Source organism: Cucumis melo, chromosome 12, assembly GCF_025177605.1.
Source record: "Cucumis melo cultivar AY chromosome 12, USDA_Cmelo_AY_1.0, whole genome shotgun sequence".
In the NCBI taxonomy this organism is placed as follows: Eukaryota; Viridiplantae; Streptophyta; class Magnoliopsida; order Cucurbitales; family Cucurbitaceae; genus Cucumis; species Cucumis melo.
Window position 1 is genome coordinate 24,465,067 of NC_066868.1, and position 24,376 is coordinate 24,489,442.

Below are 24,376 nucleotides of genomic sequence, written 5' to 3' on the forward strand. Positions count from 1 at the left end.
TTGAATGGATAGCTTTTAAAAACGTCAAGTAAAAGTTTACTTGACACTGTATTAACGTGAAGTAATCCATTTTCTGTAGTAGTGTCTTAGTATTGAGGACATCAATATAATTTAAATTTGACCCAAAATAAAATACAAGTTATATCGTTTTGTTTTAGGTAATTAACTCGAAGTCATTGTGAAAGATGTTAATGACAAACGCTGGATTGAGTCTCAATCATAAACGTTGGAGTATGAGATAATGATTATGGTCGCAACCAAGTGATGGCAAAGAATAATGCAGTAGCCAGTAGGAAAAAAATGAGAGAGAAGCCAAAGTATGAGAGTTATAGGGTATTCATAATTATAAATTGCAAGGGAGAGGGGGCTTTCATTAAAAAGGAGAGAGAGAAACCCCTGTATCTTCTTCAACAATGAGATTTCGGGTATGTATCTTCAAATTTGATACCTAACTAAACAACATACCTCAAATAATAAATCTTAATACCAAGAATTAGCATAAAACAAAAGCAAGAAGAAAGAGGATTATAATATTTGATTAACTATTTTTGGTATAGATCTCTCAATGAATTACTTTTAAAACAAAAATATGAAAATCAATCTAAAATACAAACAAACCTCTAGTCGTCGTATGTCTTGCAATAACCGATCTTCTTGTATTCCTCCTAGCTTTTGATCCTAATATATTATTGAAGAGATGTCTTCCTTAATGATACATTTTTTTAATTATTATTTCATAAAGTTATTAATTCTTGAAGGCAGTGACTTCTGAGGGGAGAAAAAGAAAGCCAATTTTTTTTGCTAGATGGTAGGGGGAAAATTATTGTTTATTTATTTTTTTTTTTTTTTATAAAACCTTCAGCCCCATCCTAATCTAATTTTTTTCCAATCATATTGTGTTTTATTTAAATTGTCTATAATAACCATTTGATATATGTGCCCTACATTCTAAATAATACAATACCTCATCTTACATTCTAAATAATACATTCTGGAATGAGGCTAAACCGCACCTTACAGCCGCAAACCAGAACTGAGGAGCCTCAAAACCTTTCTGGAAGTTAAACTCAAATGGGAGGTTTGATATAGCATCCGTTAAGAGAGCTTTAAATGCCGATGAAAATTATGATGTCTCTCTCATACAGCCTAGTACATATAATACTCTTTGGAAGTCTGATGTTCTGAAAAAAAATGTAAGTTCTTTATATGGTCTCTTATCCACGAGTGCATCAATATGGCTAAAAAAATCTAGAAAAGGCTTCCCAACTGGCATCTCTGCCCTCAATGGTGCTCCATGTGCAAATCCAATGCTGAAGATATAAACCATCTCTTCATTCATTGCTCATATGCACAGGTTTTATGGAATAAAGCAAACACGATTCTGAACTGGAATCTATTACCGATTTTCGTGAGCTCAATTTATAAGGATATGTGCGGCTTAAACATAAAAAACAGGAAAGGTTCCATTTCTTTCATTTTGACTGTTGTGGTTCTTTGGAAGATTTGGTTAAAAAGAAACAACCGCACTTTCAATAGCATTGAAAAAGAAACAAACATGCTTTGGAATGATATTGTCTCTCTGACCGGATTTTGGAGTAGTAGATCTAAGCTATTCCTAGGTTACAATGCTAGTACTATAGCTTTAAACATTAATGTTTTTGTATGATTGGGCTTATCTCTAGCCCTTTTTCCTCCTTGTTTCCTGTACTCTAATATTATCTGATATTAATGAAGTCGAAGTGATGAGGGTGTTGAGAGGGTGTCCACCTAGTGGAATGTCTGGGTGCACGTGGAATGTCCGGATACACCTGACTGACCCAAAATATTTTTTTTTTTAAATACAATACCTAAGTGAACAAAATTATACATAATTATAAAGTTATTATATTTCATTAATTTAAGAAAATTTAGCAATATAAAATCTATGTTGTAAAAAAAAAGAGAGAAAAGAAAGAAAGAAGAGGATGTCAAGAGAGAGTGCATGAGTCAATTATAGAATTAAAACACCCGTTACAAATATAATCATAAACATAACTCAAACCCCTAAGTAATGAGGGCATTAATATGATATAAATTTGACATAAAATAAAATTCAAGGAAGCAGCTCAGTCCTCTTCATAACAAACACATAAAATAAAATTCAAGGAAGTAGCTAGTCCTCTTCGTAACAAACACTCGGCACATTTAACATATAACAACATAAAAACCCACAAATATTATTTTATTTAAATAGATAACTTAGTTTCCAAAGCTTAGTTGATCTTGGTCCCAATATTACAATTGTCATCAATAATTCCAATTTCTTTTGGTGTGAAGCCCACGAGATTCAGATATTTTGGTCAAGACACTAACGTTCTAGTCTTAATTACATGGCAGCAGTTTAAATTCGATAATTATTTCTTAACTGAATTCCAAGAACAAAATAGAATTTCTTAGCTTTAAAAAATTTGGGTTGGTTTATAGAATTACCATGGGCAAAAAAGGTAGATAAGAAAGTAATGAATTGAGGGGTTGAAAATGATGTATGTACGGTTAGTTTTCAAAAACTAAAAGAAATAAAAATCCAATAATTACCAAATAAAGAATTAACATTTGAACTAACATACAAATCATTCTAACTTAAGATTTCTAGTTGTGATGTCTTGATTCACTTTTTGATCTCTTATTACCTCGTGAATGGTTCAAAAAAAAGATTCTTAACCAATTAAATCTTGAGAAAAAAAATCTAATTAATGGTAAACTATATCAATTTTTAAACACACCAATTTAGTGAACATAGCTCAACCAACGTATATAATATATGTATCAATTAACAATTAAAACATCTCTAGTACGTACGAATCTCTTCGTACAAAAAAAACTATAATTTTAATCCATAACAATTAAAATGTAATTTCTTGAGATCCAAGTAATCTACCGATCAACATATTTAAGATAAACTCCATTATCCAACCTTCACAATAAAGGAATTAATAAGTTTTGTGTTCTGACTTCACAAACGTCCCTATCGATTTTCTTCCTTAATATCTTTTTTGAATGGGTATAAAATAACGACCATTTCAAAACAAAAATTTGAAGTGAGAACAAGTTCACATGATTTAGGAAAAATTCAGGTAGGCCACCATTAGTTAGCTGTCTCCTCAAAATGGGACCTCAAACTATGTTGTCTGTCATAATAGAGAAACAACGTCACACGCACATATGCATCATGAATGTTCACACCTCAATTCTATCTTGATTTTTTATTCAATTGTTTCACATTGAAACATAATACTCTGTAATTGAAGAAATAAATCAAATGAATATATAGAAAGCAGAATATGTTTCATGACCAATTATGTTATGAGTTATGGTCAAACTATTTAGATGCTGTCGATCAGCATTTATTAATGCTAAAAACTGATATAAGTTTATTATTGATAGATGTGAGACAAAAGTCTATCAATATCTATTAGTGGCAAAACCATTAGAAATTTATCATTAATAGAGGTCGATGTCTATCGGTGTTTATCAAATCCTGTTTTACTTCCTATTTCTGTAATAGTTCGACATTTTTTTCTATCCATGACAATTTTTCTCATAATAATAAATTGGAAGTTGGACTTGGATGGCATAGTATTTTATCAACCTAGTCTAATCTCGGAAGCCAAATTATTAAATTTTAGAAGAAAAAAAATTGTGCACCACATAAAACATCCAATAAAAAAAAGCTAACAAATAATAATTTTTTGGAATGTTTGCAAAAATAGCAAAAAAAATTTATGATAATAGAGCACATGACACTATATTTTTATAATTTACAAAAATAGTAAATTTAAAAATGGATAGTTCTCTGATAATCCTTTAATAGTCATTTGATATATTTAATTATTTGTCGTATTTGCAATATAAAAAAAAATACTATAGACTGTTTTTTCCTTAAAAAAATCCCACAAAAGGAATTTTCTTAAAGAGAAAAAAAACTTAATTTGTTTACTAAGCGACATCAGAGATTATGTGGACTAGGCATTAATAGCAACATAACATTTTCTCTCAAACCAATTGAATAAATGAATAATTCATCTCTCTTAAACATTGTTATATCCATTACTTTTTTTCAATTTCAGATTCTAAACGTGACCTTTTAACGTAACCCTTGAGATGATGTGTTTTTAGATTCTTAATTTTCTTTTTTTGATCAAATTTAAACTTATTGGGAATGACAAAAAAAGACAGAAATTAAAATGAGGCAATTCAAAAGAATTGCAAAATCAATCAAAGTTGATTGATTTGCCTTTTACACAATTTTTAGACAAGGTAGCCTTTGATATGTCATAGCTTGAATTTCCAATTAGATGCGGAGGACAAAATTGCTTTGATTGATTGATTGACAGATATGTTAATTAGCTTCCACTATTGGAAAGTCTTCGTGAGAGCTCAAACCACATATCTCAGATTGCCTACTTGTTTAGGAAATCGAAGATGTATTTAGGTTCACTTCTTAAATGATTAAATAAATATGTTTTGAGGATATGTTTGGATTGATAAGACAAAAACAAATAGTTTTAAAAAAAAATCATGTTTTTAGTAAGTATTAGTAAACGAGGGATTAGTACGTACATCCAAACATCTCAACTAAGTTAACACTTTCTTTGCACTTTCATCATGTCCAAAATAAAAGGATCCGTTGATGCAAATAGAAAATGCAAGACTCGTAAGCCATAAGTTCGGTGTAAAAAAGATCATTTTGATTTAAACTCTTTTAATGAAAACCATTAAAATAATTAATTTTTGAGAATGTTTCAAAAGTTATTTTGAATAATTGTTAATCATTTTTAAAATTATAACACCTTAATTGCATTGGCAAAAGTGATTCTTTTCCGTAAAGGTTAGTAGTATATTTGCCGAAAATGACTCGAACTCATGAATCTATCAAAATATCGATGAAAATGCTAACATTTTTTCACCTCAATTGAGAAAGTATATATCGCCGATGTCAATAAAAATAATGTCAAAGCGTAATCAATTATACAAAAATGTTCGACAGAAATGTAGTAAAAGCTTGATTTCAAATTATTACTTATATCTAATTTAAACCTCCCTCGTTTAGGATTCTTAATCTCTCACTCGAAGATTTGTTACTCATTCCCCAACATTTTTAGTTTTCTTCACTCCACGTCGAACAATTTTGTCATTTTCTCTCTAAATATATATACTTTTCCTCTCAAAATTTTGTAACTTCTCGGAACTTTTTTTAATAATGTTATTTTAAAAAACAATGTCAAAAATATGATATTAAGATGGAAAATATAAAAAAAAAAATAATAAGATAATGAAGTCGTAAATCTCGGTGAGTTGTCACCTAAAGTCGTGGACAAAGTCCACAACTTCCATCAGTTGTCACCACATCACACATCTTTTATTTTTTCTATATATATACACACAGTTTAAATATCCCAAACCTCCAAATTTCAAATTTAAAAATATATTTTCTTATTAAATTAATATCCCCTTTCCAATTTTAATTTCATTATTTCCTTATTAACAAACTTATTTAATTTTCTATTTTTTCTTTATTAAATATCTCACTTTCGGATTTTCAATTTTAATTTCCTTATTAAATTCACCTTTCCTATTGTGTGTCTGTCCCGAGTTCACTATCCTATTTTTGTCAATATTTTCTCTCTTACACTACTTTTGACATTATTTTTTTAAAAAAACTAACATTATTAAAAAGATAGTTCTAGTTTCTCTTCTCTTTATTATTATTTTTCTCTATCCAAAATATACACTAACTTCCCATCTAAACCTTTTATACTCAAAATTTTGTGACAAATTTTAATTAGTTTTTTATCCAAAAATTATTGTAAATGAGCAAAAAAAATTCAAATATAAAATTTTTTTTGATTCTATCAATGAAACATTCTAGTAAACACCGATTGACTTTTATCAACTGTTATCATCGATAAAATCTAAAATTTTGTCATATCTTATAAATATTTTGGTTCATTTTATTATACTTAAAATTGTATTTTATTATACTTAAAATTGTATTTTATTATACTTAAAATTGTTCCTTTTATTCATATAAGAATTTTTTTTTCTAACATTTTCTCTCCGTATATTTTTATATACCCTTTTTCTTTTACATTTTGTTTCTTCAAAATGTTGGTCTAAAATTTTGATCATTAATTTTTTCCCCATATTCTGGTGACAAATGATCATTCACATTAGATTGATCTAAAAACACTCATTCAAAAATAATGCTAAACTATTTTTAATAGTTTGAGCAACTCACATTTAGATCACTTTATAGCGATATGACATTCTTTTTCTTTTTGAAAAAAGATACGATGGGTCAGTTGGGTGCACCCGGGCATCTCCACTAGGTGGACACCCCCTTAGCACCCTCATCACTCCCGCTTCATTAATATATAAACAATCAAAACAAGAAGCAAAAAGAAGAAGGGCTAGAGATAAGCCCGTTTAAACAAAAGCTGAAATGTTTAAAGCTATGAAACTACAATTATAATTTGAAAATAATTTTGATTTGCTGCTCCATAAACCGGTTTGTGCAAGGATGTCTTCCCAAAGGTCTTGAACTTCTTTTTTCTACTGCTCCATATAGCGATATGACATTAAACATGTTTAAGTGCATTTCAAACAACATTCATCTTTATACAATTTAGATAATTTCACCATAAATATTTATTATTTGATAATATGATTACTAGGATTGCAACTTCGGTTTCATGATCGTATGCCTTGCCGACCATAGGAGATCATTAGTTATATGTATTGTGTAAACAAAAAGAAAAAAAGAATCAAATGCATTTTCCAACAAAACTATCCAAAGTATTAAAAAACAGACAATGGAAAAAATCGAAGAAATTCCATATTGATTTGATTGAACACAGCATTCTGGTACGGTGGACTATCGTCCTCTGTTTTGTTTTGGTTGCTTTGTATGTTGATAGAAACTTGTCATTGGGTAGACCCACCCACATTGATTAGACCCACCCACATTGATTAGACCCACCCACATTTTACACGATAGATGGCTAGCTAAGCCTGCATTTCTTGTTAACCACTTCAATCATCATCAAAAATCTCTTTCCAAAGGTCAAAACAATGTTCATCTCAAAATTCAAATTTGGAATAAAATCAATTTCACATGAAGCCGGGATCTAGAGCCAACGCGGGCACATGCCCTCACCACATCTACGAAGAGCCAATATCTAATTGTTGAAACTATTTATAAAGTATAAAAAGTTAATTCACTATTTATTTTGTTGCACATAGAAATATTTTAAGTTTGTATACATTTGATAACTATTTGCTTGTTAATTTTAATTTTTTTTAAGACTAAGGTATATATAAACACTATTTCACATATAAAATTTTGTTTTAAATTTACAGTTGAAACATTAGTTTTTAAAATTATGATTTAATAAATAGAAATTTTTAAATATAGCCAAATCAACTAAAATATTTATAAAATATAATAAAATTTTACTTCATTTTTCCATGAAAGAATTTAAAATTTTGTTATATTTTATCTATTTTGTCATTTTTTTACAATTTGCCCTTAATTGTATTTTTATCAATTTTTTTTTTCTTTAAAAGGGAAATTTCTCAAAATTTTGATCTTCTCTCTTTAGCATTTGTTTTTTTTCCTCCAAAATGTACTACATCAATTTCCCTATCTAACATTTTGTACTTGTGGGGGGCCATAGAAGCAAATATCACCACAATTTTGAGAATCAGCAGAAGAGAAATTTTAAGAAAATGGCTCAAAATCTCTCTGCCATTGAGGTAGATACTTCTCTCCTTCCCCTTTTTCGACTAAAAGTTACCATTACAAACTTTTGTCTGTCTATTTCTAACATTTTCTCAATCGATAATGCAAGGCTTGGGCTTCCTCTAAAGACAAGGATAGATAGCTTCTTACCTTACGAACAATAATGATAAAGCAAACCACTAAGTACCGAAAATATTTCTCGTCTCATTAGCACAAAGAGGATTGCTCACTTCTTTTGCAAAACACTTTAAAAAGTCCTCTCATAACATCAAAGCGGCAGTCCTAACAAGACAACCTGTTGCTCTTCAGGATTCATAGCGGAAAGAAGGATAAAAGTGTCCTGATTCAAATTCGGTAAACCTTATAAGGCAAACATTCTAGCTAGAGAGGAAAATGTTAGAGACCAGATTTTTAGAGGGTATATTTTCATGCTTTTCTTCAAATATGATTAAAGCACCAAGAGGAGTTGCTTTACCATAATGTTGAAGTGGTTTTTTTTTTTTTTTTTTTTGTATGTAATACATATTTTTCTGCAATAGTTAGAGGATGAGGATTGAACCATTCTGCTTCTAGTCATGCTAATTCAAATAAGCTGAGCTCATTTTTGCTTGAAGTGCTCGCATTTAGAATTTATAAATTTGATCATTAATCGTGACTTGTTAGAAAATAAGTCTTTGATACTACATTAGAAAATATGAAATTTCATCTTAAAACTAATTAGCAATTGAGAGGAATGGTGCATGTGTTTTATTAAAATTGTGAGGTTTTCTCATTTTAACAGACCCTTGTTTCTTCAAATTAAATTCACTATTTTTGAATCAAGTCCTGAATTTTTTTTATACATAGAACTTCACAGTTATCTAATATGACTAATATGGTGTTAGAGTGTGTGAAACCTACAATGATATCCATAAAAGGTAAATTGGTCCAAAGAAGAATGGACCGAAGGAAACACCATTTTGAGAACCCTACAATGAGAGAAGATGAAAAATTTCACGGTCTTTATATGTATCTTTACGAGATACATAGATTACTTCCATTATTGCTAATTAATTTTGAGATAGAACCAAATATTTATCTAAGATTTCATCTTTTAGCCAACTTTATAGTCCTTTCTGCTAATTCTCATAGCCTACCCCACCTTCAATTTTTCTTGTTCAATTTTTCTTGCGGTGGGAGTACCATTCTTTAATCATTTATATCATGCATCACGTGAGGTCGATTCATTAGTCAATTCCTACATACAATATATTAATCAATATATGTAAGTACTAATATTTGTAGGAGAAACTAATTAAGAACTAAAACTATTAGAGTTGAGAGGACTTTTCATAATTTAAAATTTATCACAATTTAATCTTTCAACTAACAAAGCAAAATCAATCTAGTTTAATATTCTTTAGCAGATTAATCCCTAAGAAAATCAAATTAATGGTAATATAGCAATTAGATATCTTGTACTGTTGAACTCATTTTTTTGTACAATCTAGAATGTATCTAAAGTATCGCCCTTTATTATGATCACCCTCCAAAATGTAGGGTATCATGGTCATTTGGTGCACCACCGCGTTCTTACTGGCCATTTGAGGTTTCTTGTCATGCATTGTGTGGAAAGAAAAAACAGTAAAATATGCATTTTCCCTAACAAAAATTTGTTTTCAGTTTCCTTATTTCCTGTTTCTCGTTTCCTATTTCTTGACTCTCTTTTCCGGTTTCCTATTTCTCGCAATTTCATGTTTTCATCTTGTTTATCGTTTCCTGTTTAGTTTATCGTTTTCTGTTTCCTGTTTCCTATTTCCAGTTTTTTGACTCCGTCCATTTCCTCTTTTCAGTTTCTTTTTTCTATTTCGTGTATTGTGTTTCTTGTTTTCTATTTCTAGTTTCCTGTTTCTTGTTTTCAATTTTCTATTTTCTGTTTCTCGTTTTTTGCTTTCTGTTTCTCGTTTCTTGTTTTCTATTTAGAGAGAAAACAGAAAACGAAAAAGACACGAGAGTTAATTTTTACAACAAGTTTAGAGGGGTACTCAAACCAAAAGATAGAAGATGTACTCTTACCAAACGAATTTAGGAGGAAGAGGTAATAAACAACCCACTGTACACCAATGTACTAAGTAACCTAAAAGTAGGTCTCACAATAATCAAGCTAATAAAATGCATGTCTCCATATAGTTATTAAAATAATCTCAGCTCACAATTACTAACTATTTGTCATTGAGGTAGTATAAAAAAGCTTTCGTAGTCCTCTGACATTTTTCTGTAAGAGAATTGTCTGATATCATCCACATCATAACCTAATTTAGAACAAATAAATCTACTTAGCTATTAAAAGCAAGCTAAATAGTTTGAACAAGGAAAACGCTTTGAGAAAAAATGGAAAGAATCGAAGGAAAACGTTTCTTGTTTGATGGATTATTAAACATGCATGCATGGATTTTTTTTCCATGTCAGGCTACAAAATCAGAGTTTGCTTCCTCTAAAAATTTATTTCGATCCAATTTAATTCATGTGGGACCTTAAGAAAATTAGGCGTTGACTTGGAATTTTTAATATCTGACAAAAATTAAATAAAAAAACAAAAAATAGAAGTTCTATAAATGAGCACTTCACTGCTCACAAATTTCATAGTTCCAATAAATTATTAAAATTATTTCCTTCTATTCTGTCTTTGTTTCCATAAATACAAGAAATGGCTTTTTCGGCATTTGTTTTCTGTAATTCCTTTGTTGCATCACTAAATATTCCACAAAACAATAATTTCAATCCCATGAATAATCCCATAATTAACAACCCTTTACTTAACAAACAAATCATTTCTCTTCCTCACCATTCTTTGCTATCAACTCCCTTAAAACCCTTGCATTCTAAAATCCAACCTTCCATATTAACAGTATGTTTTTATTATTGTTGTTTATTATTATTGTTGTTATGGTTATTTTGTTAAATAGTTCTTAATTTGAATATTTACTCCATTATTGCAGAACGGTATCGAGTATGGTAAAGGTGCAATTAAAGGGAGGATTTTAAAGGATGTTTTGAGAGAAATAGGAGATCCTTGGGAATGTTTGAATCTAATTGATGCAACTCAACGTCTCGGAATTGATTACCATTTTCAAGAGGAGATTGAAGCAGTTCTACAAAGGCAATATGTGTTATTTAATGCAGTTCAGTTTAATCCAGAGACTGATCTTCACAAGGCTGCCCTCCTTTTTCGACTTTTCAGACAACAGGGTTACCTTGTTTCTGCAGGTTTCTTATTTAATTCTTTAAGTGCAATAATTCTAAAGTTTTTTTTTTTTTTTTAAGTTTTTCTTGGAAGCACTTTCGCCAACTCAATAGGCAATCCATCTAACCTAACAATATTTGGGGAAGGGAAATTTGAATGTGAAATGGATGTGGCAGGGACATAACCGCATGAGAATGCTTTGTTGTGTTTCAATTGTTCACATTTTCGTTTAATGTTTTAACGGATTTCTACTGATCTAAGATAATAATGTTGAAATTTTTATGAAAGTAAGTGGATGATATTAAAATTCCCTGGCCAAAGGGATAATGAGTGCACCGAGGCAATTTTAAGAAATATTCTATTCTTTTTTTTCTTTTAAAGCAATTTTAATATTAATATTCAAATAGTGCCAACAATATTTACGACTAATTAATAAGAAAAAAATAAAACAATCCGTTTATGGTAAAATTAAGTGTTTGAAAGTTTCTAAAAATAGAGAGAAATAAATTAGGAACACATAGGATACTTTTGAGAAGGCATATAGAGAATTGCCTTATTCATTTTCGAACTTCATTGACATCTGAAAAAAATAAATCGATATCGACAAAAGTACAATAATTCAAAAGTTTTGGAGTGTATTTCACATGCCTTTCTGGAAGTGTATATGTGGTTTATGTATCCCGTACATCTTGTAAATTTTCGAAAAGAAAGAAAAAAACTTTTTACCCTGTATTATTTGTTTACTTTCCATTATACTCTCAGTCCTTAGTTCCTAAGATATTCTACGATTTCTTTCAATTTGGTTCCTAAGTGTCAAAGTTTATGGCAGATGTCTTCAAAAGCTTCATGGACAAGAAGGGGAAGTTCAAGGAAGATCTAAGAGAAGATATAAAGGGATTATCAAGTTTATATGAAGCTTCACATTTATGCATCCATGGAGATGAGATTATTCTTGAAGAAGCTGAAATTTTCAGTAGGCGTTTGCTAAATGCAAGGGGTGAAGCTGAATTGGCCAATTTTGTGCGTAATACTTTATCTTATCCTCATCATAAAAGTGTGGTGCAATTGACGACACTTAACTATTTTGAAGATCATATGCAATGCCCAAACAAATGGATTCATATCTTTCAAGATGCTGCCAAAATGGAACTTTATTGTTCTCAACGTTTACGCCAAAATGAAGTTGCTCAGTTTATGGAGTAAGTATTTTTATGGGCTTCCTTGGCTTTATGAATTTTCTTTTATTGAAAATTAAAGTTAAACCCCTACTACAATTAATATTAGTCGATTAATATTTTAGACTAATTGGTGGAACAGTCGTCATCAATAATAATAATACTAAAATGAGAGTATCCTTCTCAAATAGAGTAAAATGAACCAAAATACAACAAAACATCAAAGTCTACCTACGATGAATTAAGATAGTTGACCAACGATGAACTAAGATAGTAGACATTTTGGTCTATCGTGGTCAACTATAATTATAGATAATTTGACAAGTTTTGTCACTTAAAATAATTTCTCTTAAAAAAGAAATATATATTAAAAAATATATCTTTTTAAGAAAATTAATAAATAATTAGATATAACATGGGTCAATTTAGCTAAAGTGTCAAATCATAAATTATCACTTGGCCAGTTTCTTTTTTTGAAAGTATATTTACAAAAGAAAATCATATGTGATTAAAAAGAATGCAGAAATTAAGATCACGACTGCTACCTGGATTGCACATGAATATTATTCTCTAAAAAAAAAAAAATTGTCTTTTGACGATCTGGGATTCAAAACTTGTATGGCTACACAAAGATATATGTATAGAAGAACCTAAATATTTTACATTATTTTATCTATTTAAAAAAAAATATAGAAGCTACAACATGTTTGATAAAGGAGTTTTATTTTTCTTTCTATTTCTATTCAAGTAATTGTATAAAATGAAGCATTTTTAGGGCTAGTTGATAATAATAATTAAGCGTACAGCAACAATTTTAAAGAATTGTAAATAAATATAAGAAAACTTACTAGTGATTCACTCTAAACTACTGTTAGCTTATTAATAATTCATACAAATTTGTTGATGGTGGCGTCTGATAGATGGTGGAAAGATACAGAATTGGGAAAAGAGCTGAATTTTGCTAGAGATCAACCCATTAAATGGTATATGGCTTCATTAGTTTGCCTCACAGATTCTTTCTACTCTGAACAAAGGATCCAACTTGCAAAATCCATCACTTTCATATATCTCATCGATGATCTTTTTGATGTATTTGGAACTCTTGATGAACTCACCTTATTCACTGAAGCTGTTTATAGGTAATTAATTAACAAAACTGCATCCTCAACAAATCCATTTTAATTAATTATTCTCAAATTAACTATTCCATTGATCCTTAAATTAATCCATTTCGTTTTATGTAGATGGGACTTGGCTGCTGCTGAAGGATTACCTGACTGTATGAAAATTTGTTTAAGATCCCTATTTGAAGTTACTGATGAAATAAGTTACCAAATCTATCAAAAGCATAGTTGGAATCCCATTCACTTCTTACATAAAGCGGTATGATTTTACATTAATTTATCATTTTGTTTAGTTAAATTAACTAGCTTAGTAACTTCTAAAGTTTTAAGGATATATCATTTATTTGACATTGGAGTATGACGAGGGAGATGCTAGTTTGGATATCTTGATACAATCTTGATTCCACTATTGATCTTTATAAATATCTTGTTAAAAGCAAAAGGAACTTCATTAATACAAATATCATTGACTAACTTTTATAATTTAACCATTTTATTTTAATTTAAGTTCACAAGAAATCAAAAAATTAAATCTTTTGGTGACTAGAGGTGAGGGTTGAGGATATATCTTGCATTGAAAATATGCAGGACTGTCACAATATTTAAGAAAACATTTGGAACAAGAAGAAGAAGTAGAATTGTGACGTTGTGAGATCAATAGTATAATAAAAGTTAATTAAACATAAAATTGATGTTTTTATGTAGTAAAATAAATCTATGATGAGAGTGTTATAAATCTGTCAATCTAATTTAGATGTTTGAGGGCACTTCTTAATCTACTTTATAGTTTACTTTCTCCAAAGAAAAAGAAAAAGAAAAAGATGGGCTATAAACTCCTTGTAACAAACACTCCCAAAAGTAAATGAGTTACTTCTCCCACAACCAATTAATTTTGAGATAGAAGTCGGTATTCATCAAGCATAATATCAGAGCCTATAAAACTCAAATAACAAGGATTTCTCAATTAAAAAAAAGATTAAAATCCCATACAAGATGGTCAAGAGTCCTCATAATCTTTAAAAGTGGTTTCAAAATCGAATTCTATATTCTCTTTACTTTTATCAATGTGGTTTCGAAATCGAATTCATCAGTTTTGGGTTTATTGATGATTTAGGAACTAAATATCAGTATACAATAACTTTTGCAGTGGGCTAAATTATGCAAGGCATTTTTGGTTGAAGCAGAATGGTTGAGTTGTGGGCATTCACCAAGTGCAGAAGAATATCTGAAAAATGGAATCGTTAGCACTGGCATCCCACTTACATTATTACATGCTTTCCTTTTGTTAGGCCAACAAATTACCGACGACACTGTCCAAATTGTTGATGACGATTTAGATATCGTTTCATCTACTGCTACAGTTTTGAGGCTTTGGGATGACTTCGGAACTGCCGAGGTTAGTCTTTCGTTTTGGTTTTGTTTTGAACTATGTTGAGTTTGGCGCATGCACATTATATTTATTAATTTAGATTTAGCTTTGGATATTTCATCTTTAGTGTTTTTCTAAATTTTTTGTTTTTTTTTATCTACTTTTTACCTATGTTTTAAAAAACCAAGTTAAATTATTAAAAATAATAATAAAAAAAAGTAACTTTTAAGTCTTGTTCGATAACCATTTTATTTTTTATTTTTATTTTTAAAATTTTGCCAATAAACTTGGAAACTTCCACCTCTAAAATTTCTTTCTTTTGTATGTATTTTTTACCAATGGTTTTAAGAATCATGCCAAAAAAAATTTTTTAATCAGAAACATACCAGATATGAGCTTTAACACCCCCATATCCTATTTTTATTAGATCAAAGAGTTTCATTACATGGCTAGAGATAAGCCAGAAAACAAAACAACCATAGAAATTAGTTGCATAAAGCTTGAAGATTCATGGAGATAGAAATTTGGGAGTAGTCTTTTAGCAGATGGTGTCTGGTTGACCATATAGCAGCAAGGTTACATATATTTTCCCAGCTCCCAAGTAATCCAATGTTTTGATCCTCATTGAAAATCTTGTCGTTTCTTTCGATCCAAATAGTCCATAAAGTAGCAATAATTGTGTTGAACTTGAGTATAGCATTGGTGTTGTTTTGTTTGATGCTACAAAGGTCATTGCATAGTGAGATTATCTTTGTTACCTCATGGACCTTTTGCCAAATGATTTTAGCCTTTTTGCATTGATGAAGATATGATTAAGGTCTTCTCTAGAGCAGCTTTGCATGATATACACCAGTTGAAATTTAGAACTGTGTTTGGGTACCTTTTCTAGAGAACATCCATTGTATTCAATCGACCATGGCTCATTGTCTAGAGAAAACTTGCATTTCTTTTGGATCCTAGAACTCCATAAGTTTCTATAGATTCTAGTCCGCATATTTGATAGGATTCCTTTGACCTCTTCAATGAGGGCTTTCTTGATTGAAGCAATGGCAAAGGAGCCATTACTGTTGAGTAACCACATAGGTTTACCAAAAAATTATGTCAAATTTTGAAAACTAAAAAATTAGTTTTGTTTTTAAAATTTGCTAACATGAATCTAACTGAACTTGCATTTGTTTGTTTCCGAGGATAAGAGGTCTTAGGTTCAAATTTCTCTATCTTCATGTTGTACTTAAAAAAACTTTTGCAAAAAAAGAATTCAATCATTGTCTTAAAGAAATGCAAATCATTATAAGAAATGAGACGATAATAGGCTCAATTTTCAAAAGCGCCAACAACAAAAAATAAAATGTTCACCAAGCGAGACGAAATACTTTGTTTTATTTTTGAAAACATTAGAAGAAGTATGCCTAATTTTAAAAAAAGAAAAAAAAAACAAGTGCAATACAAAATGGTTATCGAACATAACATTAATTAAGTTTGTTGAGGTGAAAAATGCAAAAATTACTAAACAAATGTGTTGTAAACAGGACGAGACGCAAGAGGGGCGAGATGGGTCATATCTAGAATATTACATGAAGGAAAATCCAAGTATCTCTTATGAAGAAACGCAACAACATACAATGAAGAAAATATCTAATGCATGGAAGACTCTCAATAGAGAATCACTATTATCCAACCAATTTCCATCCAAGTTCAATCAAGCTTGCCTCAATGTTGCAAGAGCAGTTCCTTTGGCATACAACTATGACAGAAATAAATCCATTGTGAGCATGGAGAACCTTGTGAAAAAATTGCTTTTCAGTGGCATGGAGATGTAAATAAAACTGTTAAAGTTATTGTTTTTAGTACTAAGTTAAGCTATGTTCATTTTAGCAACTTAGGCATAGGTTAAAAACATAAATATAGTCTGATCGTACAATATGTTTGTAACCAAAAATAAAACCACAAACTTATTCTTCGGTTAAATGTCCCTTCAAAAGCTTAATCCATGTATAGTGATACCTATGAGTTAACATCTAGATATGCAAATATTTTTCCTATGCTTTTCACTTCAGATTTCTGAACACAATTATATATACAAAGAAAATAAATGATAATTAATATTCAAGCTTTTTAAAAAAAAAAAAAAGAAAAGGAAGAAAATAAGATAACTACCCTAGAATTGTTCTATTTTTATCTAAAGATTCAAATAGTGATGATGATTTAGTATTTTTAACTAAAGAAAAACAAATGGAACATTTGGGGCGATGAGTGATTTATGATGTCCTAATATTATAATTATTATAGTATGTATTATGATAGTCTGCGTTTGTCTGGTTTGATAGTCTGCATTTAGATGCAAATTATGATAGTCTATGTTATAATAGTTTGCGTTTGGGATGCAGACTATCATAAATTATGTTATTATAAACTGTGTTCGAGGTACATACTATTATAGTCTGGATTTTTCATAACTTTTTTTTCTAAAACATATATTGTAGATCCAATACACAATTTTCATAAATAGTTGATTTTATTAAATAATTTTGAGTATAATATTTATTCAATAAATTTAGCATCAATCGTGATGTTGCATTATTTTTTTTCATGCATATGTATTATACATGAAATTAATTGTAAGATTCTAATTACGATATTCTTGGCAACAATTAAACTTCGATCTTGCGTTTCCATTAATCTTTTGTTCCATACACATATATTTGTCATGAAATGCAATATTTTTCTTAGAAGCATTTTTCTTAATCTTTTTAATTACTACGTTAATTTCATAAATTAAAATTGTTATTATTAAATTGTTGTTTTTCTCCACATTTTTTGCATGCATACATATGATACATCAAATTAAAAAAGCTTTTTAATTACGACATGCATATCATAAATTAAGTTTCAAACTTCCTTTTGCATTAACCTTTTTTCCATGAATATATATTTTCAATAAAATACAAAATTTTGCTTCAAATTTAATTTCTTTAATTACAACGTTCATTTCATAAATTTAACTTGAATTGTTAGTTTTCACTAATTTATTTTTTTGGTGTACACATGTAATGCAAAACATATAATTATACAAACGGATATTAATAAAATTATTGTACTAAAACAAATAAAAAAAAGAACGTAAAGAGGAGTTACTCTCATATGAGTAAACAACGGAAAAAAAACAATTATGATGCATGTATAGAAAGTGAAAAAATTCAGTACACTTTAAACGTATATTTTAGGAAGAAAAAGAAAAAAAGAAAAGAAAGAATGAAAGAGAAAACAAAGGAAAAAAAGAATGAAAGAGAAAACAAATGAAAAAAGAATGAAATAAAAAAAGAGAGGGTGTTATAAAGAAATAATTAAATAAACCAAGAAAAAGAAAGTGGAAAAATAGAGAAAAGTTGAAAATGAAGTGTGGATCCACCTCTAAAAATTTGAAAAAGATTTGGAAATGAGTGAAAAGGATTCGAAAAGGAGTGGAATTAATAGTGAAAAAGAGAGAAACAAATGGTGGAGTACCCACTTCCTATAGTTTAATTTGGGGCCCCAATACCCCAAAGAAATTAAAAGACAAATTTAGAAATTTAAAAAGAAAAATATTTGGGTGTAGTCTTGACTGTATTTATCTCTATGTAACCCACTAGTTATCCAAATTAAAAGGCAATGCATATGGCAAAAAAACATGGTGTCAACTTATTTTTGTTATCAAAATGATAAATAAATGATGGACTATACGAAGAAAGGTGTAACCAATATTACCTCTAATCATCATTCATTTAAGAAATAAATACGTTCCAGGGCGTTGAATTCTTGAAAGAAAACCACTAGCAAGCAAACTTAAATATAATAAAATCGTATAAAAGTTATTCTAAATTCAAAACAAACAAGGCTCATTTTAGATAAGTGGAGAAATTTTTTAACTCTATTTTATTCTTTTATTATAATTTTTTTAGTCTTGCTTTAACGACAATTTTGTCTTTCATGTAGATTTAATGTTTATGGTCGTTTTCATAATAACTTTTAATGTTTGCTTGAGTGGAAATGATTTTTTAAACTTTTCATCATCTTATTATAACTTTTCTCAAAATTTAAAAATTCTCTCCAATTAACTATGTCATTTAAATTTATCCGAACTCATTCATATTCTTCTCTTCCTTTTTCTTCTATCTTTCAACTATTCACATTTTAGATTTGCATTAAAAATTTATCCAAACTTTTCATCATCTTTGTTTTTATAGTAATGGTGCATATATGCCTATATGGTTGAAATATTCCATTTTAGATTTGCATTAAAAATGTACAATTTCATTTCAAGTTATAATTAAAATAAAAAATATATTTTGAGATAGTATATTACGATATTTCTAAATTTACTATTCATTTTCTACTCGTTACGATGTGAATATAAAAATAATATAAATATGAAAATATCGAAACAATTGTTTCAATTTTATAAAATTAAGTTAAAACTATAACTTTTTTGTGTGCCTTGAATGCGTTATTTACTAGTCATATAAAAGCTATTCTAAATTCAAAACAAATAAGGCACATTTTAGATGTAATAATGTTTTCATTACGTGCAATGCACGTGTTTTTTTCTTAAATATATAAAGGTTTGAACAATAGATCACTTTTAAAAAATAGTAAAATATTGAAACTATTTATCAAATGTAGCAAAATTCATCAAATTCATTGTACCTTATAATTTTTTTTTGCTATATTTTGTAAATTTGTTTCATCTTTTTACTGTCCACTACAATTTTTCTGGGATAATTTAGATAAGATACTATTTATTAGATTTATTCTAAAATTTAATAGAGATTAAATAAATATTATAATTTTGATGCATTTAAATTAAATAATTATTTTAAATTTTATTTTTAAAAATTTAAATATAACATTAGAGATGCTTATACTTTAGTCACGAAAAGTTATATAGGATGTCCTCATTAAAGAGTGTGTAACTCTTCGATTATAGTTGAGTTACATTTCTATTTCAAATTAATTAAGTGAAAATAGTGGAATTATTTAAATTAAACCTTCATTAAATTAAATATAATTTTGTAACATTCTTAGTTTATGATCACTTTATTTATTAACATCGATTTGATGATTATAATTAATGTAAATGGGTATAATGAAAAACTCAAATCAAATACATGTTTCCTTTTGCATGATACTAGTGTAAATTGTAGTTACGATGAGAGAAGACACTAATTAAATTAACATTTTCTTTAAAGTAACTAATGTAATTTTAAATGAACTTATGAAAAACTTTACAAGTTGGTTTGTTGTGTATATATATATTTTTATAAAGTTTGTTTGATAATCTAACTCGTGTTATTTTCTCTTATTTAGTTCTTACATGATATAAAATATATTTTTTTAATATTTTGAAGGAGGAAAAGTATCTCTTTATTAATTATTAAGATAAAAAATATGTAAAATATATATTTAAAAAATTATCATACATCAAACAACAATAAAATAATGAAAAAAATTTACATAAAACAATTAAGGTACATGTGGATTGATATTAATATCAAAGGTAACTTTGTAAATTTAAAATTTGGTGAGAGATAAAGAAGTCCAAAAATATTTTCTTTTTAGCCCCTTTTTAACTTAGTATACATATAGATATAGATTATTTAATCACCTTAATTATTTTAATAATATAATATTGGCTATTGACAGTTGAGTTCTAATAATTTCTTCAAAGTTATTGGTCATCTTATAATAGTAATTAATTAATTATTGTTTTACTATTAATTAATTAATTACCTAAACTATAATTTAACTGGAAGTCTATTGATCACTTAATTTGACCTATCTCATATAGAAAGGGAATTTTTCAATTTTCTTTTTCTTTTTAAAATGATACGATAGGTTAGGTCAGAATACAATGAGTACCTTTTTAACACTCTCATCATCTCTCAAAAGGTATTGATTAAGCGCAAGGGAGTACAAAAAGTCTGGGACCAGAGTTAAAGCCCAATTACAATATCCAATCTTAAAGATTACAAAAAAGCTTGTTTGACCAAACACCAACCAAGAAGGAAATGTTCTCCCAAGTGTTTAGGAGACTATTTTGAATGTCCTTGGAATTTTGCTTGTTTTGTTCATTCCATATGGTCCATAGGGTAGCCGTAACCACATATTGAAACAAATAATCTCCTTAGTCTTAGAATATAGAGCGGTCGTGACAAATACTAGAGAAAAAATCTTGTATGTTTTCATGGTCAAATAACTTTTCAACTTCTATAATATAATTGCATAATAACCTTTATAACAACGACAACACATTGTAACAAACATTCTAGTTCATACTAACAACAAACCAACTATTTTTCTAACATAGTATTTTTATTCATCTATGAGTAAATACTACTATTTTCTATTTGATTATTTGGGAAGCCAAGATATTTTGGTGGCTAGCTTAAGTTGAAATATTTTGAGGCTGAAAATCAAAGCAAAATTCCATAAAAACTGGTTACAATGTTGACATTAACGTCCCTTCAGCTCTGAGGCTGCAAAAAAAAAAGCCAATTCCATGATCAGGCAAACGGTATGTAGAATAATATATATCGTCTAGACTATTTCTTCATTGAATCTCCTTGTATTTATTTAGTCATAACCAAGAATAAAATGTGAACTTGTCATTACCAAATTTCAATGATTTATTATACGTTTTCTAGACTAAGTGTTAGTATGAATAATATCACAAAACAAATCACATAATATGTGACTTTGTATGTATGATAAAATCTACATTCAATGACTTCACATTATTGTTCAAATCTATTAAGATAACTTTATTTGTTCTAGTGTTCGAGTTTCATAAGTAATAATCTCTCCATGATAAAATAGATTTACCTTTCTTATGGAAGCAACAATTCATCTACAAGATCTAACAAAGTATAATTTGTAGATATATAAATCGAACTTGAACATTTTTACGAAAGGAAGAAATGTTTAACATAAGAAAAATGATTGTGAAAAAAATTCTTTCAATGCAGTTTTAAAAAAGAGACGGTCGTAGACTATTCAACTATTTGTGACCATTCAATTAGTCGTGTCTCTTTTTCAAGTTGGTTTAATACAAAAAAAAAAAAGAGAGAAAGAGAAAAAAAACTTGTTCAATCCTAAAACAATGCAACTCTATACAAATTGTTAGGTACCATTTATTTCAAACGCCCTAAGTTCAACCAATGTCTTTAATAGATAATTTGGATTTTGTACTTTTTTAAAATTGTTTTCAAATTATATGATCTGAACCATGCAAATTCTATAATAATAATCACGTTTATTTTAGACTTTAAACTTGAAACGTTCCTATTAAAAATATCTAAAAATAATTTTATAAAATATAAAAATGTTAATAAAGATCATATATCATGATATAAACTCAATTATTTTTGTTAAACTAAAATAATGTGTTATATATAATGTATTATAAATGATATGATATTACAAAAATAATGATTAAACGAAAACTTTCAATATAAAACCATTTTTGTTTCTATTGAATCACTGGTTTAAATTTTCAAACTTTTGTTTTCAGATCGCCTACCAAACAACCTAACACCTATTAGATTAAAATAGAGAATTTTCAGAACTTATTTGTATTGGAAAAACTAATTTACAATGTGAGATCTTTACGTTTTCTAATGTGAGGTTGAAAATTAAATTAAAGGTGGGAATAATGTTTATAGACTTAATTTTCAAAAACTTAAAATAAAAATTAAATAGTTAATGGATTGATCTTAATAAGTAATTTTTATTAATATTTATTTTCTTAATTCTTAATTCTACTCATTCAATCGATTTTACTCACTGTGGGCATTCAAAAGTAGGAGAAGATCTGCTGGCACTATAAATATTTGGGAGCATATTTGCAGCCTCACGGGATCTTGGTCCTCCATAAATAAGATTTTTTCTAATTACTCTCTCACTGTCATATTGTTCTAAACTGTAGTGCTTTTGACTATACTTTTCTGCTTTTTTTTCACTTATCTCTAGACCTCTTTTGATCATCATGTATCCTTGTTCTTCAACGAATATATTTGATGGGATGATGAAGGTGATAAAAAGATACATACCTAATGAGAATAATTAGTCGTACCTACTAACCAACCAATTCATATTCTTTTCTAAAAAAACAAGTAGGAGAAGATGGGATATTTCTTTTCATGATCTTATTAAATATAATAAAAAAATAAAAATAATTATTGTCTTAAAGATGTTTTTAATTTTTTTTTTAACAAAGAGAAATCACTTAGACATCTCAAGTAGATTTACACTTTTTAACATCATCGGCACTCCAAAGTTTAATGGAATTAAATAAAAGAAAAATTAGGGCAGAAATGAGTTTCTTTTGGATAGAACAACAAAGCCTAGAGATAATTTAATAGTGCAGTTATGTTGACAGTGTGCGGAAGATAAAATTAGTAGGAGATAATATTGAAGAAATAGAAAGTTTTTATTCTTTGACATTTCTAACACCACAACAAAAATGACGTGGAAGCTGATGAGGTTAGTAGAGATTGAAGAGACAGAAAATTTTTATGATTTGAAATTTCTAACATCAGTACAGCATAAGAATGAAATGGGTGTGGGTCGGAGGTTTACAAATTCTATTGAAAATTTGAAATCACACCTAACTAAAAAACAAATGTTGTGTGGGCCATAATTCAACTCACACCATATAATTAATCCCAAAGGTCTCGCATAACTCAAGTTCTATTCTGGAATTCGTAACTCCAACTCATTTATGTGTTTTAATTTTCAAACTCTGAGTTCCGAACAAGACACAAGTTTACAAATTTAGAATACTATCTACTCTGCCAAGTACTAATATTGATGGTTTAATTATATAATTTTTCTTTAAAAAATTGTTATGGTTAGATTTATCGAGATAGGCCGAGATGGAGAGTTTAGAGAGATATACAGGAGGCTTATAGACGGAGATAGATGCTCAAGTTAGCAAACCAATTAGGTCGATAGAACAGGAGTTTGGCCAATAGCAACCTATATCGTTAGAAGGCTTTTCCAAGTTGGATTGAATATGACATACAAAGGGGCTTAGAGTGAGTTTAGAGAACTCACGAGTGTGCTTGTGTAGGTAACTTAGAGGACCTATGAGCAAGTTGAGAGGTAGCTGAGAGGGTTCTCGATAGGCAACTCAAGAGGAAGGCCTAGAGAGTGAACTTACAGAACTCATCATGAGAGGGTCTAGGTGATAGCTTAAGGCAACCTATGAGGGAGTTTAGAAGGAAAACCTGAAGTGAGTTCAAAAGATTCCTAAGGAAGACTTAGAGGCAATTTAGAGAATCCCATGATAAAATGCCCACTCTCTTATACCAGTATTTTTCCCCAAATGGTATTGTTGATATATATACCAGTGTTCAGTTTCTTACTTTTGCATCACCACCATATTTAATCTGAAGTTTTTTTTTTTAAATGTCAAACATATTTCTTTTGTAATTTTTTACAAAATCCAGGAAAAATAATAAATTGAATTATATATATAGTTGATCTTAGTAAATTATTCCGTAGACAAGACTCTAATGGAGGGTAGATGGAGGGGCGGGTTGTTCTCGAGTTAGAGATGAACCAATTGCTCCTTTGTTGGTTGAGGAGGGAATAAAAACATATACATGTTCAAATCATAAAAAGTTGCGGATATTATAAAACATATGTGTTATTCTAAATAGAACATAT

At 28.7% G+C, this 24,376-nt stretch overlaps 1 protein-coding gene across 1 annotated transcript; it reads left to right on the plus strand.

Annotated features, from left to right (window-relative positions):
• Nucleotides 1-10,412: 10,412 nt before the first annotated feature.
• LOC103485759 ((3S,6E)-nerolidol synthase 1-like) lies at nucleotides 10,413-16,639 on the plus strand. The gene is made up of 7 exons (XM_008443463.2): nucleotides 10,413-10,667; nucleotides 10,759-11,026; nucleotides 11,833-12,202; nucleotides 13,099-13,317; nucleotides 13,423-13,561; nucleotides 14,450-14,698; nucleotides 16,201-16,639. The coding sequence occupies exons 1-7, from the start codon at nucleotides 10,467-10,469 to the stop codon at nucleotides 16,489-16,491; spliced, it is 1,737 nt and encodes a 578-aa protein (XP_008441685.1). The 5' UTR covers nucleotides 10,413-10,466; the 3' UTR covers nucleotides 16,492-16,639.
• Nucleotides 16,640-24,376: the final 7,737 nt, after the last annotated feature.

Coding starts and splice junctions, on each gene's coding strand:
- LOC103485759 (XM_008443463.2), top strand. CDS start 10,467: ATGGCTTTTTCGGCATTTGTTTTCTGTAATTCCTTTGTTGCATCACTA. Junction 11,027..11,832: donor GGGTTACCTTGTTTCTGCAG/GTTTCTTATTTA, acceptor AGTTTATGGCAG/ATGTCTTCAAAAGCTTCATG. Junction 13,562..14,449: donor TTCACTTCTTACATAAAGCG/GTATGATTTTAC, acceptor TAACTTTTGCAG/TGGGCTAAATTATGCAAGGC.